General features: G+C 39.5%; 1 protein-coding gene across 1 annotated transcript in view; it reads left to right on the top strand.

Annotated features, from left to right (window-relative positions):
* SLC26A9 (solute carrier family 26 member 9) overlaps positions 1-13,850 on the top strand; it is an 87,703-nt gene that overhangs the window by 47,752 nt on the left and 26,101 nt on the right. Inside the window, exons 2-12 of the mRNA XM_044287302.1 lie at positions 534-703; positions 2,930-3,069; positions 3,153-3,263; positions 3,347-3,522; positions 3,655-3,819; positions 3,902-4,054; positions 4,150-4,232; positions 5,477-5,624; positions 6,461-6,574; positions 8,178-8,255; positions 9,844-9,939. Coding sequence (XP_044143237.1) covers positions 579-703; positions 2,930-3,069; positions 3,153-3,263; positions 3,347-3,522; positions 3,655-3,819; positions 3,902-4,054; positions 4,150-4,232; positions 5,477-5,624; positions 6,461-6,574; positions 8,178-8,255; positions 9,844-9,939 — 1,389 coding nt within the window. The 5' untranslated portion in view covers positions 534-578. The remainder of the gene's footprint in view (positions 1-533; positions 704-2,929; positions 3,070-3,152; positions 3,264-3,346; positions 3,523-3,654; positions 3,820-3,901; positions 4,055-4,149; positions 4,233-5,476; positions 5,625-6,460; positions 6,575-8,177; positions 8,256-9,843; positions 9,940-13,850) is intronic.

Below are 13,850 nucleotides of genomic sequence, written 5' to 3'. Positions count from 1 at the left end.
AGGGATACAGTTACTGTGCCACAGAATTAAAGACAGGTGTAATATATTTCCGCGTGCATCACTGTGCAGTGCACCGACATTCACAGTTAATTTGTTATTTTAGTGATACAGTTAGTGTGCCTCAGTATTAAAGGCACTGTTACTGCGGCTGCTGCTGCAACTCTCCGCATTCTGTCATGGAGCTACTACTGTCACTGTTACTGCCGCTGCTGCTGTCACTCTCTGCACTCTCTATCACTGTTCAGTTCCGTGTATAAAGCGACCTCACTGCAGCAGCCTGCTCCATACATTCCCTCAGCCACCGTGACATATGGGTATACTTGATTTATAGCAATTCGTGATTAATTCAATCGTAACAAATCAAATTTCTTGGCGAATTGGCTGAATCAAATTTTTCAAAACTTCACTCATCTATATTTATTTTATTTAGTGACATGTTTTTATTTATTTTGTAATTAAACAGCAATTTTGTATGTGTCTGTGTGCCCCTAATCCTATTAACAGCATGACACTCTTTATTTTTTTTATCTTAGCTTACAAAAGGATTTCCTGCCACTTACACTGTTAAGGGCCAAACCATGAATAAGGCCCGGCCTCGATACATAGTTGATCGATCTACATATTCCCTTGAACTTTTCAATGAAGAATATGAGAAGAAAAATCGCAGTTACCCAGTAGGTGGGAAAGCAAGAAAATTGTTCAGGTAATGGCAAAAATGATCTGTATTATTTATAATGTACGCCTTTACTGAGACTTTAAAAGCGTTACCCCAAGATTTTTTTTTTATCAACTATTTGTAGAAGTGATAATAAAATGTATGATTGTTGGGGGCTAAACCAGCACTGGAGCAGGGTCCCAAGCCTCGCCGTTCTGGAAGAGTTCAAATGCAACTGTGGTACATATACACCCTGCCGCTATATAGGAATGGCAAAGATAGACAAGTGCTGTACTTGGTATCTTCGCCGTCCCACCGACTTTGAATTGGGCAGCAATGCGCAAATGGGACCATGAGTCAGTAGTGCAGCCTCCAGTGATGATACATTTATCACTTTGAATAGATAATATGTGTTTTTTGTGGGATAAGCACTTTCAAATTAGCCATACACAAAAGACAGCAGTAGGCTGAACCCTTTTGTTGCCAACAGCTACCCCCTTCATTAATATATATTGTGCCTGCTTAGTTCCATCAAACATGCATGATTACTCCAGGGGGTTCTCCACTGCCAGACTCTTGTGGTATATAACAAAGAAGGAGTGGCACTCACTTTATTCAAGGCATAATAGCATCATCAGTGATTCTCTTATGCCTTGAATAAACATCTCTTCATATCTTAAATGGATGGATTGGCTCACTCTGTCAATCACAACACAAGGGTGCTCCCCCTAAAAAAGATATCCCCAATCTTTCAGAATGATTAAATGAGAAATTAAATAGCGTGAGGGGCACACCTGCAACTGGAAATCACATGGAAGGCCAGTCAATACGTAAGTGTAACAATTATTTTATTAACACCACACTATATATAAAAATATAAAATGAGGATCCTCAATTTTCACATGAATGTATACATAGATGTTTAAAATGCATAGAAATTATAAATATCTGTGCAACGATTTAAAATGGACTAGATGGTACAAACTTGTTGTATTTCAAATGCGCAAAGATGGAGGAATGCGCAAAGATGGAGCCTCCATCTTTGCACATTTGAAATACAACAAGTTTGTACCATCTAGTCCATTTTAAATCGTTGCACAGATATTTATAATTTCTATGCATTTTAAACATCTATGTATACATTCATGTGAAAATTGAGGATCCTCATTTTATATTTTTATATATAGTGTGGTGTTAATAAAATAATTGTTACACTTACGTATTGACTGGCCTTCCATGTGATTTCCAGTTGCAGGTGTGCCCCTCACGCTATTTAATTTCTCATCTCTTCATATCGTCAAGAAAGTGAATGTCGCTCCTTCTTCGTTATATACTAGTGGGACGCCTTCCCTGGATGTGTGCACCACGTGCAAACCGCAGTGCTGACCCATCTTCTTCAAGACTCTTGTGGCAGTGATCATCTTCAGAAGGCAAAAAACATATTCTATATCCAGGGGCCAGATTGGGTTTTTACTGCATTACTAGGTAAAGCCCCTTCCTGTGATAGATATTGTCCTTTCCTGTAGTTGAAGGTTTATGCTGACTGGCAGAGCATCCATTGACTGACAGGTGGACAACCATTCAGAAGTTTCCTTTGTTTAATATGAATATGAAAAGCCTGTGCCTTCTGTCTGGTGAGCACCAGAACCCACACTCCCAATAAAACCTTGTGAGCTGCTGCGGTGATCTTGTTTTTGAGCTCACATACTGATGACAGCTACCCATTAGGCACATAATATTGAATATGTTCCTGCCATGCCTGCTGAGCGACTGCAGTACTCTGGGTATTGTGCTCAACAGTCTAATACAATCATATATAAACCACATTTTTGCATGTCTTTTCATAGACATAAAAACTGCAGCTACAGCTCCCCTCCTTTCTTATGTTAACTGCAGTAACGCAGATAGATTTTAAAAATGTAAAAGATTTCTAAAAATTAACAATCAGCAGACAGGGAAAGGGGATTGCATATTGCTGGAAGGTGAGGAACACCTTACATTTCTTTAATGTGGTATACAACAGAGGTGTAAATTGAAGCTACAAAACCACAGTAGTGATGACATTAACCAAGGCATCTTCTTATGAAGGGACTTTGGGGTCCCTCAGGCACCAGAGACAGGTTCCTCTACACTACCTATAGATATAACCTGGATTATAGAGAATCATGTATTCCCATGAACTACTGATTTATGCAAACAAACACTATGGCATAAAATGTCAAGAATCCTTTTTTTTCCCTGTTCTTACCTTCAGAATTTCTGCATTTCTTTCAGTTGGACGCCCGCCAAGTTCAAAGCTCTTATTTTTGGTCTCCTTCCCATTCTTACTTGGGTACCCAAGTATAACTTAAAAGAATATGCCCTCCCAGATCTGCTTGGTGGTATCAGCGCTGGCACAATCCAGGTCCCGCAAGGTTCGTTAGGACTTTATTTTGCAAAAGTGTATTGTATTTTTGAGACAGATGTTGTCAGTTTTTCCTTTGCTTTATCGTTTCAGGCATGGCTTTTGCCCTTCTTGCTAACCTCCCACCTGTGAATGGATTGTACTCTTCCTTCTTTCCTCTTGTGACTTATTTCTTTTTGGGAGGAATTCCACAGATGGTACCAGGTAAGGGTTTCTAATTGGTTTCTGGTATCTGGGACATGATTTTATGCCATTCCTCGTAAACCGACATCCTTAATTCATTATAGGAACGTTTGCTGTCATTAGCATAATAGTGGGAAATGTGTGTATGCAGCTGGCTCCAGAGTCTGATTTTCAGAAGCTAAATGAGACCACAAATGCCACTATAACAGACATGGCAGCAATGAATCAAGCGAGGCTGCAGGTTTCAGCAACACTTGCATGTCTGACAGCAATCATACAGGTCAGTATGATCTTAGAAATAGCCTAAATTACAGGATTTTAATAGGTAAAGACTTACAAGTTATAATTTAGTGGGTTAACACACTATAAGCCATTGTTTCTAATAATTCTTTTATTTTATCCTCCATTTAAGATTGCCTTGGGCTTTGTGCAGTTTGGCTTTGTGGCCATATACCTGTCAGAATCCTTTATTCGTGGTTTCATGACAGCAGCTGGCTTGCAAATTCTTATATCTGTGCTCAAGTATATATTTGGAGTCACCGTGCCACCATACAGTGGTCCTCTGGCTATTGTTTATGTAAGTATTTACATTCAGCATCAGGTTGAAACGTATAGGTTATCGCATCCATAAAATAACCTATGTATATTGCCTCTTGTAGACCTTCATAGACATCTGCAAGAACCTACCAAATACCAACGTGGCATCCTTGGTCTTTGCTTTGGTCAGCTCGGTGCTGCTTATCATCGTCAAAGAGCTAAACCTCAAATATATGCATAAGATTCGCTTTCCTATTCCCATGGAGATTATTATTGTATGTATCCCTATGAAAAAAATTGAATTGTATTACTCTTACTTTCTGCTTCTATCAAAGAGTCGTAGGAGCAACTGCCTGCATTTTTCTTTCAGGTCATAATTGCTACAGCTGTCTCGGGCAGTTGTAACCTTCCGGAAAAATATAAAATGGATATAGTGGGCCAGATACCATTAGGGTAAGTAGTGGGAGAGTATACTATGTTGCACTATTTCACAGCTATCAGTCTAATGGCATAAAAGGAAAAATAGGTCTACACAGATGGCAGTAACTTCTGTGTGCCATTCGGACCACATAGCACACGGACCCTTTAATATGTCAGTATTGGTCCATGGCAAAAAAATAACTTATTGTATGCCCCATCCAAGACTCATTCAAATAAACAGGCCTGGAAAAAAAAAAGACGCAAACAGACACCATATGATCAGATACATCCATTTTTCTTTTTGGATGAAGTCAGAAAGTCTGTTTGAATCCGGCCTTACAAGACAATATGTTCTCTTCTTAAAGGGGTTATCCAAAACCTATAATGCCCCCTCCCCCCACCCAAATGCCCAGGCCACTCACACAGATTGTACTTATATCGCTGCCATGCACCCATGTCGTTTCTGATGCCAGCATGGCCGCCGCTGCATCTCCCCGTCGCACAAATGAAAATATCCGGCGTCAGGGGATCAGCCTATAGCAGGCTGCAATGAAAATGAGCCTCCCTAGCGTCACCCGCGATGCTAGGGAGACTCGTTTCTGTCGAGGCCCGGGAGATACAGCTGCGGCTGTGCCGTCATCAGAAGCAACGCGGGTGTCGGGGAGTGAGGTAAGTACAATCTGTGTGAGGGGCCCCGGCATATGGGGGGGCATTATAGGTCTTGGATAACCCCTTTAAGGACCCTTCTCATGGCAGTTTATGCCACCAGAATTTTGGCACAGACTCCACGCCAAAATTCCAGCACCCACCTCCTGGGCACATCCTCCTTTTGTTTTGAATGAGAGGCAGCACTGCAGTTCATGAAGCCGATGGATTAAAGCTGCGACGGTGCCAAAACAAGATGTGGCCCTTTCTGGCGTAGTGTCCAGGCTGACGCTGCTTGAAGCTGCAGCAGGTCTGCACTCGCAGTTTAGCTCTATTCAGTGGGGATCTGTAGCATCTGCAGTGAACTACCGCGACAGAAACCAGACATATGGAAAATATGACATGATTAGAAATTTACCAATGAAAGCTACATAGCCACTTTGGCCTCCTATCATAGACCTAAGAAGATACGTGTTTAAAAGTCAATATTTCATTCAAAGAAGCAAATAGGAGGAAATCAGTACATGAAAAATGTAAATTTTTAAGGAGTTATCCTTTATGATTGATATTTTTACTACCAATAACTTAATTCACACTTATTACATGTAAAACCTCTGTCAATGTATTTTCAGCTTTCCTGCCCCTACTTTACCTACTGTAAGCCAATGGGGTGAAATGATTGGCACAGCATTTTCTCTTGCTATTGTTGGCTATGTAATTAACCTTGCCATGGGCAGGACTTTAGGAGCAAGACATGGCTATGATGTTGACCCAAACCAGGTAAAACTTCCACAAAAAATGTAGTTTGTTATCAAGTGACTATTCCTGTAAATAAATTGCCTTCTAAAATGTATTGGGTGACATTAGATGCACAACCACCTCCCTTATTAATGTTTACAATGAGATTGAGCTCACCATGTGTTGAACTTTTGCTATAAGATATATTTCTGGTGTAGCCACAAACCTGGTAAGACATCCACAAGCACCGAAGGTCACTAGTTTCAAGAACATGTGCAGGACAATACTAAAAACAGCCCACAGACAAAAGCAACTCTATTCCTAGAAAACAAAATGTTAAAAGCCGCCATGTGCAGGTCATCTTGGTGGTGCTGCAGTGGTGACTAGTTATGGTGACCTTACTGTTTGTATCCCCATTCTGCCTTTATTGATGACTTGCTGAACGTCAGTACTAGCTATGTTGAGCAGGGCATCAATAAAAGCAAAGTGGGCATGCTAACAGTAAGGACACTGTGATTAACCTGCTGCGATGACTATTTAAAGGATGTATCCCACAAAGAGTATTTATTACCTATCCACAGGATAGGTGGTAAATATTGGATTATGAGGGACCATAGTCCCATAAAAATGAATGGAGCAGTGGACCACTAGCACTGCATTAAGTGGACTCAGTCACCCCTTGTTCTCTGGATCGATGGGGGTCCTAGTGGTGGAACTAACAGCCATGAATAGGTGATAAATACTTGACTTGGGATACGCCCTTTTCATAACCAAAACTCTGCTGGGAGGAATGCTTCCTACAGTATTTACTAGTTGCTAAAACTTTATTTTAATGTATGTTAAACATATATCAAATATAACTAAAGCTTTCTTTGTAGGAAATGCTGGCCCTTGGTTGCAGTAATTTCTTTGGATCATTTTTCTTCATTCATGTGATTTGCTGTGCACTCTCTGTAACTCTCGCAGTGGATGGGGCTGGAGGAAAGTCACAGGTAGGTGGGATGGGAGTGTAGACACTTGATCACAGCAGGAGTTATATTTTTTACCAAACAAATAATCTGGTCTCGTCTATAAGACTTCTCACGTCATTTAAGGTGCTCTCCATAAGGAGATATTGCATTTCCCCAAATCTGGTCTATAACGCTACTTATGATACCGCTCATTAAAAATATCACCAAGTGAACATCTTACCCACAGTTAAATAAAATACTCTGAATCAACAAGTTTTCCTAGAGATTAAGAAATATGGTTTCTTAATATAATTATATAATATACTAAAATACAAAATCATATTTCTTTACCCATTAGACTTTCCTTGCACAATTTATCTGTACAATAAAGTATACATAGCACGCATGTATTTCACAATAATATTTTTAACACACATCCTCCTTATCTTTGTCAGTATCAAGTACTCCTTCCAATTTTTTTGTTATGTAGGTATTTTTGGGGAAAAAATAAGCACATCCCTTTAATTTCTATGATATTATTGTGAATGCTTTTTATTGTGTTTATTGGGCTACTATGTAAGCAGTTTTGGTTGTATATATTATACTGAGTTTATACATTATATTATAGTTGCTTTAGGTACATTATTTTTATTATGCATTGTTGCATAGGGGATAATCATTTAGAAAAAAAACTTCTTCCTGCCAAGGACGTATCTCATATCTTCTCACATGCTGGCACTTTAGTAGCCAACGATGAATACAATGGGTCCTTGCTACTGATGGCTAAACCTCAGGCTGCACTGCAGCTAGAGGAATAAGTTTGCTGTTTTTAAAATAGCTCTTACTGTTGGCTGCAAAGCTGCATAAAGGTAGTTGTCTGTATTAATTATTACATGGTTAATTGCTGTATGCAGTAGATATTTTAACACATTTGTAGATAATGGCCAAATATTGAGGGGCCTCAGTTTGAGTGTTTTTAAGAGCGCAAGCTCTTCTTGAGGTATACACTTAATACACAATATGTTATTTTTACTTTGTTTTTGTTTTTGGAACCTCTGCTTGGATGTGAGTTCTTGGTGCAAATATTTGCATTGATGCATTAAATAACTCCCATTTCTCAGAAAGTTATATGAAGGTAGACATGGTTGTCAACGGTCTGTCTAGGTAACTGCAATCATTAGGTTGCTTGATTTCAGGAATTATATAGCTTTTGATGGTGCACTTAGATTTCAAGGAATGTAATCCCTGTATTCTATAGGTTGTTACTTTAAAAAATATATATAATAATTCCAGTTTAACGTTTAAACTGGTAATTTCATTTTTTTTAAATTTAGTTAAATGTGTAGGGCAAGTGATTCTCATTATTTTTGCAATATACTTTATTTGTTGATTTTGAACTTTTTCATGACAAAACTGTCACAGAAGTTTTCCCTAAATACAAGTTTTACTGAATCTTTTCCCACAAAACTATTCATCAATCTGCTCAGCTCCTCCTGCTCTATAACGTGCTGCCTGCTACCTCAAAGAGCAGATAATAATGGAAATGCATGAAAACCAGTGAGCACCAATCACATGATAAACCCCATATAAATATATGGATAAGGGACTGTACACGGTATAACTTTTGCTCTTTTTGAATCCTCAGATGTCCAGTTTCTTTGTTATGATGGTGGTTATGATCACTATGCTGGCACTTGGTACTTACTTGCGACCTCTGCCTAAGGTCGGTATCCATGTCTTTAGTGCTGTACAATATGAATGCATTCATTATTATTTGCTGGTACTTTAGTTCTCAGAGTGTTCTTACTGTGTAATATATATTATAAACTTTCAACCAAGACATTCAATACATAACTATAGTATGAATGTTGTTTAACCCTTTCTTGACACAGCAATTTTCTATTTTTTGTTTCCGTTTTTCACTCCCTGCCCTTCCAGGAGCCTTTTTTTTCCTATTCACATGGCCGTATAAGGGCTTGTTTTTTGCGGGACAAGTTGAACTTTTTAATGGCTTTAAAGGGGTTTTCCAAGATTTTGAATCTCATGACCTATCCTCAGGATAGATCACCAGTATCTGATCGGCGGGGGTCCAACACCTGGGACCCCCTCCAATCAGCTGTTTGAGAGGGCAGTGGTGGATAAGCGTGATATCAATATAATATCATATAATGTACAGCACTGTGCTTGGTAAGCTGGGAGAAGGTCACGGTGCTGTGAGCACCGGTGCCTTTTTAAATAGCTGATCGACGGGGGTCCCAGGGGGTCCCAAACCCCAATGATCAGATACTGATGATCTATCCTGAGGATAGATCATCAGCATCAAAATCTCGGTAAACCCCTTTAATGGACTTTTTTATATTGCATATGATGTAGGGAAGCTGGAAGAAAATTCTAAATGGTGTGAAACTGCAAATCAAACAAACAAACAAACCACAATTCCACCATTATTTTATATATTTTGTGTTTATGGCATTTCCTACTCAGTAAAACTGACCTGTTAACTTAATTCTGCAGGTCAGTACGATTACAGTGATACCACATGTTTATAGTTTTTCTTCTGTTTAACCCAAAAAAACAAGCCCTCATAAGGCTATGTGAATGAAAAAATAAAAAAGTTATGGCTTTTTCATTGATACCATTTGGGATGTGTTTGACTTTTTGATCAAATTTTATTCAATTTTTTTGGGCAGATGAAGCAAGAAAAAAAAAAGTGAATGGTCCGTTATACTTTTTTTATTACATCATTCATCATGTGGGATACATACTTGTAAATCTATTAGTTCAGGCACTCTCAGACATAGTGATGCCAATGATCTTTATTTTTATATTGTTTATTTATTTTTATTTGTACAATGCTGAAAGGGAGGATTATTTGTTTTTTTTTTACATATTTTTTATTATTTTTTTTTTTTACTATTGCAGTCTATGGGAGAATCAGTGTATTTCTATCAAGCCCTTTCACAGGCTGCTACAGCAACTGATCCACTCCCACAATCTCATCGCAGGGATGCTGTTCAGTCACCGGGACTGCAGCTCTCCTGGTAAATGATCACTTGGATGCCATGGTCGCAATTGACCACAGCATATGAGGGGTTAAAAGTCTGTGATTAGAGTTTTCTCTGATCCTGGACTCTGATGTCAGCTATGTAAAACCGCAGGCACCAACCAGCTATGTTGCCCACTAAGCTTCTGAGCGGGTACCTTCTTTAAAGACCTCACATGCTCTGCCATCCTCCCTTATTTGGTTCTTCTCTTTCTTACTACAGCATATCTATCACTTAACTTCACTTGCCATTGTTTTTTTCCACCAGGCTGTGCTAGGAGCCTTGATAGCGGTCAATCTGAAGAATTCTTTAAAGCAACTTGCTGACCCTTTTTACCTTTGGAAAAAAAGCAAACTTGATTGTGTAAGTCCTTAATACAATTAAGAGAAAGTTTTTTTTAGCAGGTTCTAGTTTTAGGGGCAGAATTCTGCAGGGGGAATTCCGCAATGAAACCCCAGCAAAAATCCTATGCATTACATAAAATTGGTGGTGGATATCTACAGCATAAATTGACATGCTGTGGACCTAAATGCTATGTACACATTTTGCGGTAATTATTGCATTGCACTCATTTTGAACAATTTTTTTTTTTCGATTGGTCTTTAATAAACATTTTGAACCCCATGAGTTTCTGTAGTAGCAGGCTCTGAATTTTCACTCTGCTCTGTCAGACAGCTCTGCTGACGGCTCCTTATCTCTGCTCTCTGACCTCCTAATCATTATAACTCAATTCTTATCTTACCGATAAGAATGTGGCTTAAATAACTTTGTATGACCTTTGTAATTTAGCGATAAAGCTACTTTCACATCTGTGCTTTGGTTTCCGGTTTTGAGATCCGGCAGATGAATGAATACTGATGCACCCTGAACAGTGCATACCCCATTCACAATACATTGGCCCTAAACGGAACCATTTTGGCCTGGTTTGGGGATCCCCTGCCTGATCTCAAAACTGGAAAGGCAAAAAGCTGATATGAAAGTAGCCAAAAGTTTATTAGAGGAATGGCACAAAGTGAAAGTACCATTCACACAGCTTGACAAACAGTTAACCCTTTGTGACAGAATGGCTCAATATTTATAATAAAGACCAGATGAAAATCAAATGAGTAAAATGCAATCATAAACAAAATTGCCCTGAAGGTGTACATAGCCTTTAAAATCTACATGGCAGGTCAATTTAGTGTGCCTTTATAGTTGGCAGGTTTTGTTTTTAAAATTTGTGCAACTGAAGATTAGTTCACCTGAATGGGGTTATTTTACCAGCAAGCCCCACTCAGGTGAGAAGGACAGCCGCAGTGATGGTAAGCTTATGCTGCAGCTTGCATGTGGATGACATACACCACCATATACCTCTATAGTTGTTGTAATTAAATTAATTGAAAAAAATATATAAAAAATTAGTTAAACAAAATTTTTTTAAAAAAGTACTGGTAATAACACTGGCTATGTAACTACGGTTACCGAAGTTTAAAAAAGTCACAGTTCAACTATTCTCAGATCAGTTATGCAACACTGTAAGATTAATTTTAACCCTTTGTGTAATTATCTATTAGATAAACATAGTATCTGCCATTACTACATCCTGGGGTAGGGCATTGCATAGTCTACTGTACCAGTAAAGAATCCTTTCCCGTACTTATGTCTGAATCGACCTTCCTCCACACTCAAAGAATGTTCCCTGGTTCTTTTTTGTCTTATTTTGTCTATAAAATCTTATTTGCTTTTGCAGCTGCTGCCTGAGATTGAGTAATAATGCTTAGCCTACTTGTAACCAGAATACCCAAGTCCCTTTCTTGTTCTATTGTCCCCAGGTTTATCCCATTTAATGCAGCTATACAATTAGGGTGCATTCACACGACCGTATAAATGGATCCGCATCTGTTCCGCATTTGCAGAACGGGTGCGGACCCATTCAGTTGTTCCGTTCCGTGGCCCCGCAAAAAATATAGAGCATGTCCTATTCTTGTCCGCAACCTCGGACAAGCTTAGGCATTCTCTATATAGCTTTGGCTATGTGTGGTCCGCAAATTGCGGAATGCACACGGCCGGTATCCGTGTTTTGCGGATCCGCAATTTGCGGACCGGAAAACACTTACGGTCGTGTGAATGCACGCTAACTGTGGCCTGGGTGATTTACTTCTCATTTATCAACATTAAAATTCATCTGCCACATTATTGCCCATGCTGCCAGCTTATCTAGGTCTTTCTGCAATATTTTAAAAGCAAGCTTCAGCTTCCTGCACAGTTTTGTGTCTTCAGCAAAAACGGACACTTTACTCTCAATCCCATCTTCATGGTCATTAAAAGATTTAAAAGTATTAGGCCTGACACATAGCCTTGTGGTGCCCTGGTGCTGACCGTAGCCAATTTTGAATATGTATTTACAACAATCCTTTGTTTTCTGCCCATTACCAGTTCCTTACACATGTGCATATGTTGTCCCCTAGTCCCTGCATATGTACCAAGCTCAGTTTCCTCAGTGACCATCGAATACCATCTGGACCAGGGGCTCTATCAATATTTAATTTGCTGAGAGGCATGAACCAAACTGATTAGTACATATTTCATAACTAAATTTTAGCAAATGTAATCAGATGTTCTATAGTGCCTAGCTATTAAAAGGTCCATACACATTATTCCACTAAACGTGAAAGGAACTAAAAAAAAAACATTCATATGTATTGCACGTTTATAGGATATTATGAATCAACATTGTCAATCTGGGAAACTCTATGGTCCCTTTCACACGTGCGTGATTTCCGCGCGGGTGCAATGCGTGACGTGAACGCATAGCACCCGCACTGAATCCTGACCCATTCATTTCAATGGGGCTGTGTACGTTTTTTTCACGCATCACTTCTGCAATGCTTTGAAATCGCAGCATGTTCTATATTCTGTGTTTGTAACGCAAGACAGGCCCCATAGAAGTGAATGGGGCTGCGTGAAAAACGCATTGCATCCGCAAGCAAGTGCGGGTGCGATGCGTTTTTCACTGATGGTTGCTAAGAGACGTTGTTTGTAAACCTTCAGTTTTTTATCACGCGCGTGAAAAACGCATCAAAACGCATTGCACCCGCGCGGAAAAAACTGAACAACTAAACGCAATCGCAGACAAAACTGACTTGTTTTAGTGCCAAAATCGCAGCATTTTCACTGAACGCACCCTGAACGCATCCGGATCAAATCCGTCACGCCCGTGTGAAACCAGCCTATCAGTTCTGAACATGAACTCATAGTCCTGCTAAATAATAAGTCGGCTTACTTTACACGGTACAACTCTCCTACTACAGAGATACAGATATTTAGGAAAAGACGGTGGGTGAGATTTATAAGTCTCGATTCCCTAGTCTGCCCCAGCCGAATTGATCTCTTAATCATTCATTTTACTTTTACTGTAGAGAAACTATGTAACCTTAAAGTGTAATGGTCCATTTACACAGGCGAACTGAACAGGCAATTTTTGTGAATGAACCATTTGTTCCCAAAAATTGCCTGCTCGTCAGAGATGGTGAGAGCTGCATTTATATGCAGCACTCCACTGCATGTGGATGATTCATTACACAGGATTATCTGCTGCCCAGAAATGATGATTTTTGTGTCGCCATCAACACTGTGAGCCTTTGCTCATTCATTAGGTAATCAGCAGCAACTTTACAGAGGCTGATTATCAGGAATGCACCTTTATATGAATAATCGCTCGAAATAATTCACTCAATAATTGTCCCATTAAAAGGAAACGTAACTGTCGCTTCAATTTTTTAATATGTAGGGGCAGTCACTTGATGTGTTTTGTAATACTGTTTATGTCTTTATTATCTGCCGGGCACATCCTGCTTAGTTATTGAGTGCTGGGCAGCTAGAGAAGAACCATGCTGTAGCTAAAAGTGCTGACAGCAAGTAAACTCTGTAAATCTGTGTTGATCACTGCAGAACTGTTTTCCTCTATTTGCCAAGTGCTTAACAACCAACCAGGGAATTGCTAGGAAAATAGAGAACGCACACACAGAACTACAGAGTATACTTACTTAACATATATTTCCATTGTAAAGAAAATAATAATGACTGTCCCTCCGTATTTACAAAATAAAGATACAGCAACAGTTAGGCTCTAAATGTGTTACAGTGGTGGCTGCCACTGCTCTGGTGTACTCACCAAGAGAGCTCAATCCCAATGTCTTTCTCTGGGCAGGTCTGGCTGGTCCTGCTTTGTCCCTCCACACAACCTGTGGCTTGCTTGATTCTCCACTTCTGCCCATTGGGGGTGCACATGCCCC

The sequence above is a fragment of the Bufo gargarizans genome, chromosome 3 (genome assembly GCF_014858855.1).
Source record: "Bufo gargarizans isolate SCDJY-AF-19 chromosome 3, ASM1485885v1, whole genome shotgun sequence".
NCBI classification, from domain to species: Eukaryota; Metazoa; Chordata; class Amphibia; order Anura; family Bufonidae; genus Bufo; species Bufo gargarizans.
The sequence above is the reverse complement of the archived record's forward strand: the minus strand, read 5'-3'. Positions and strand labels throughout refer to the sequence as shown.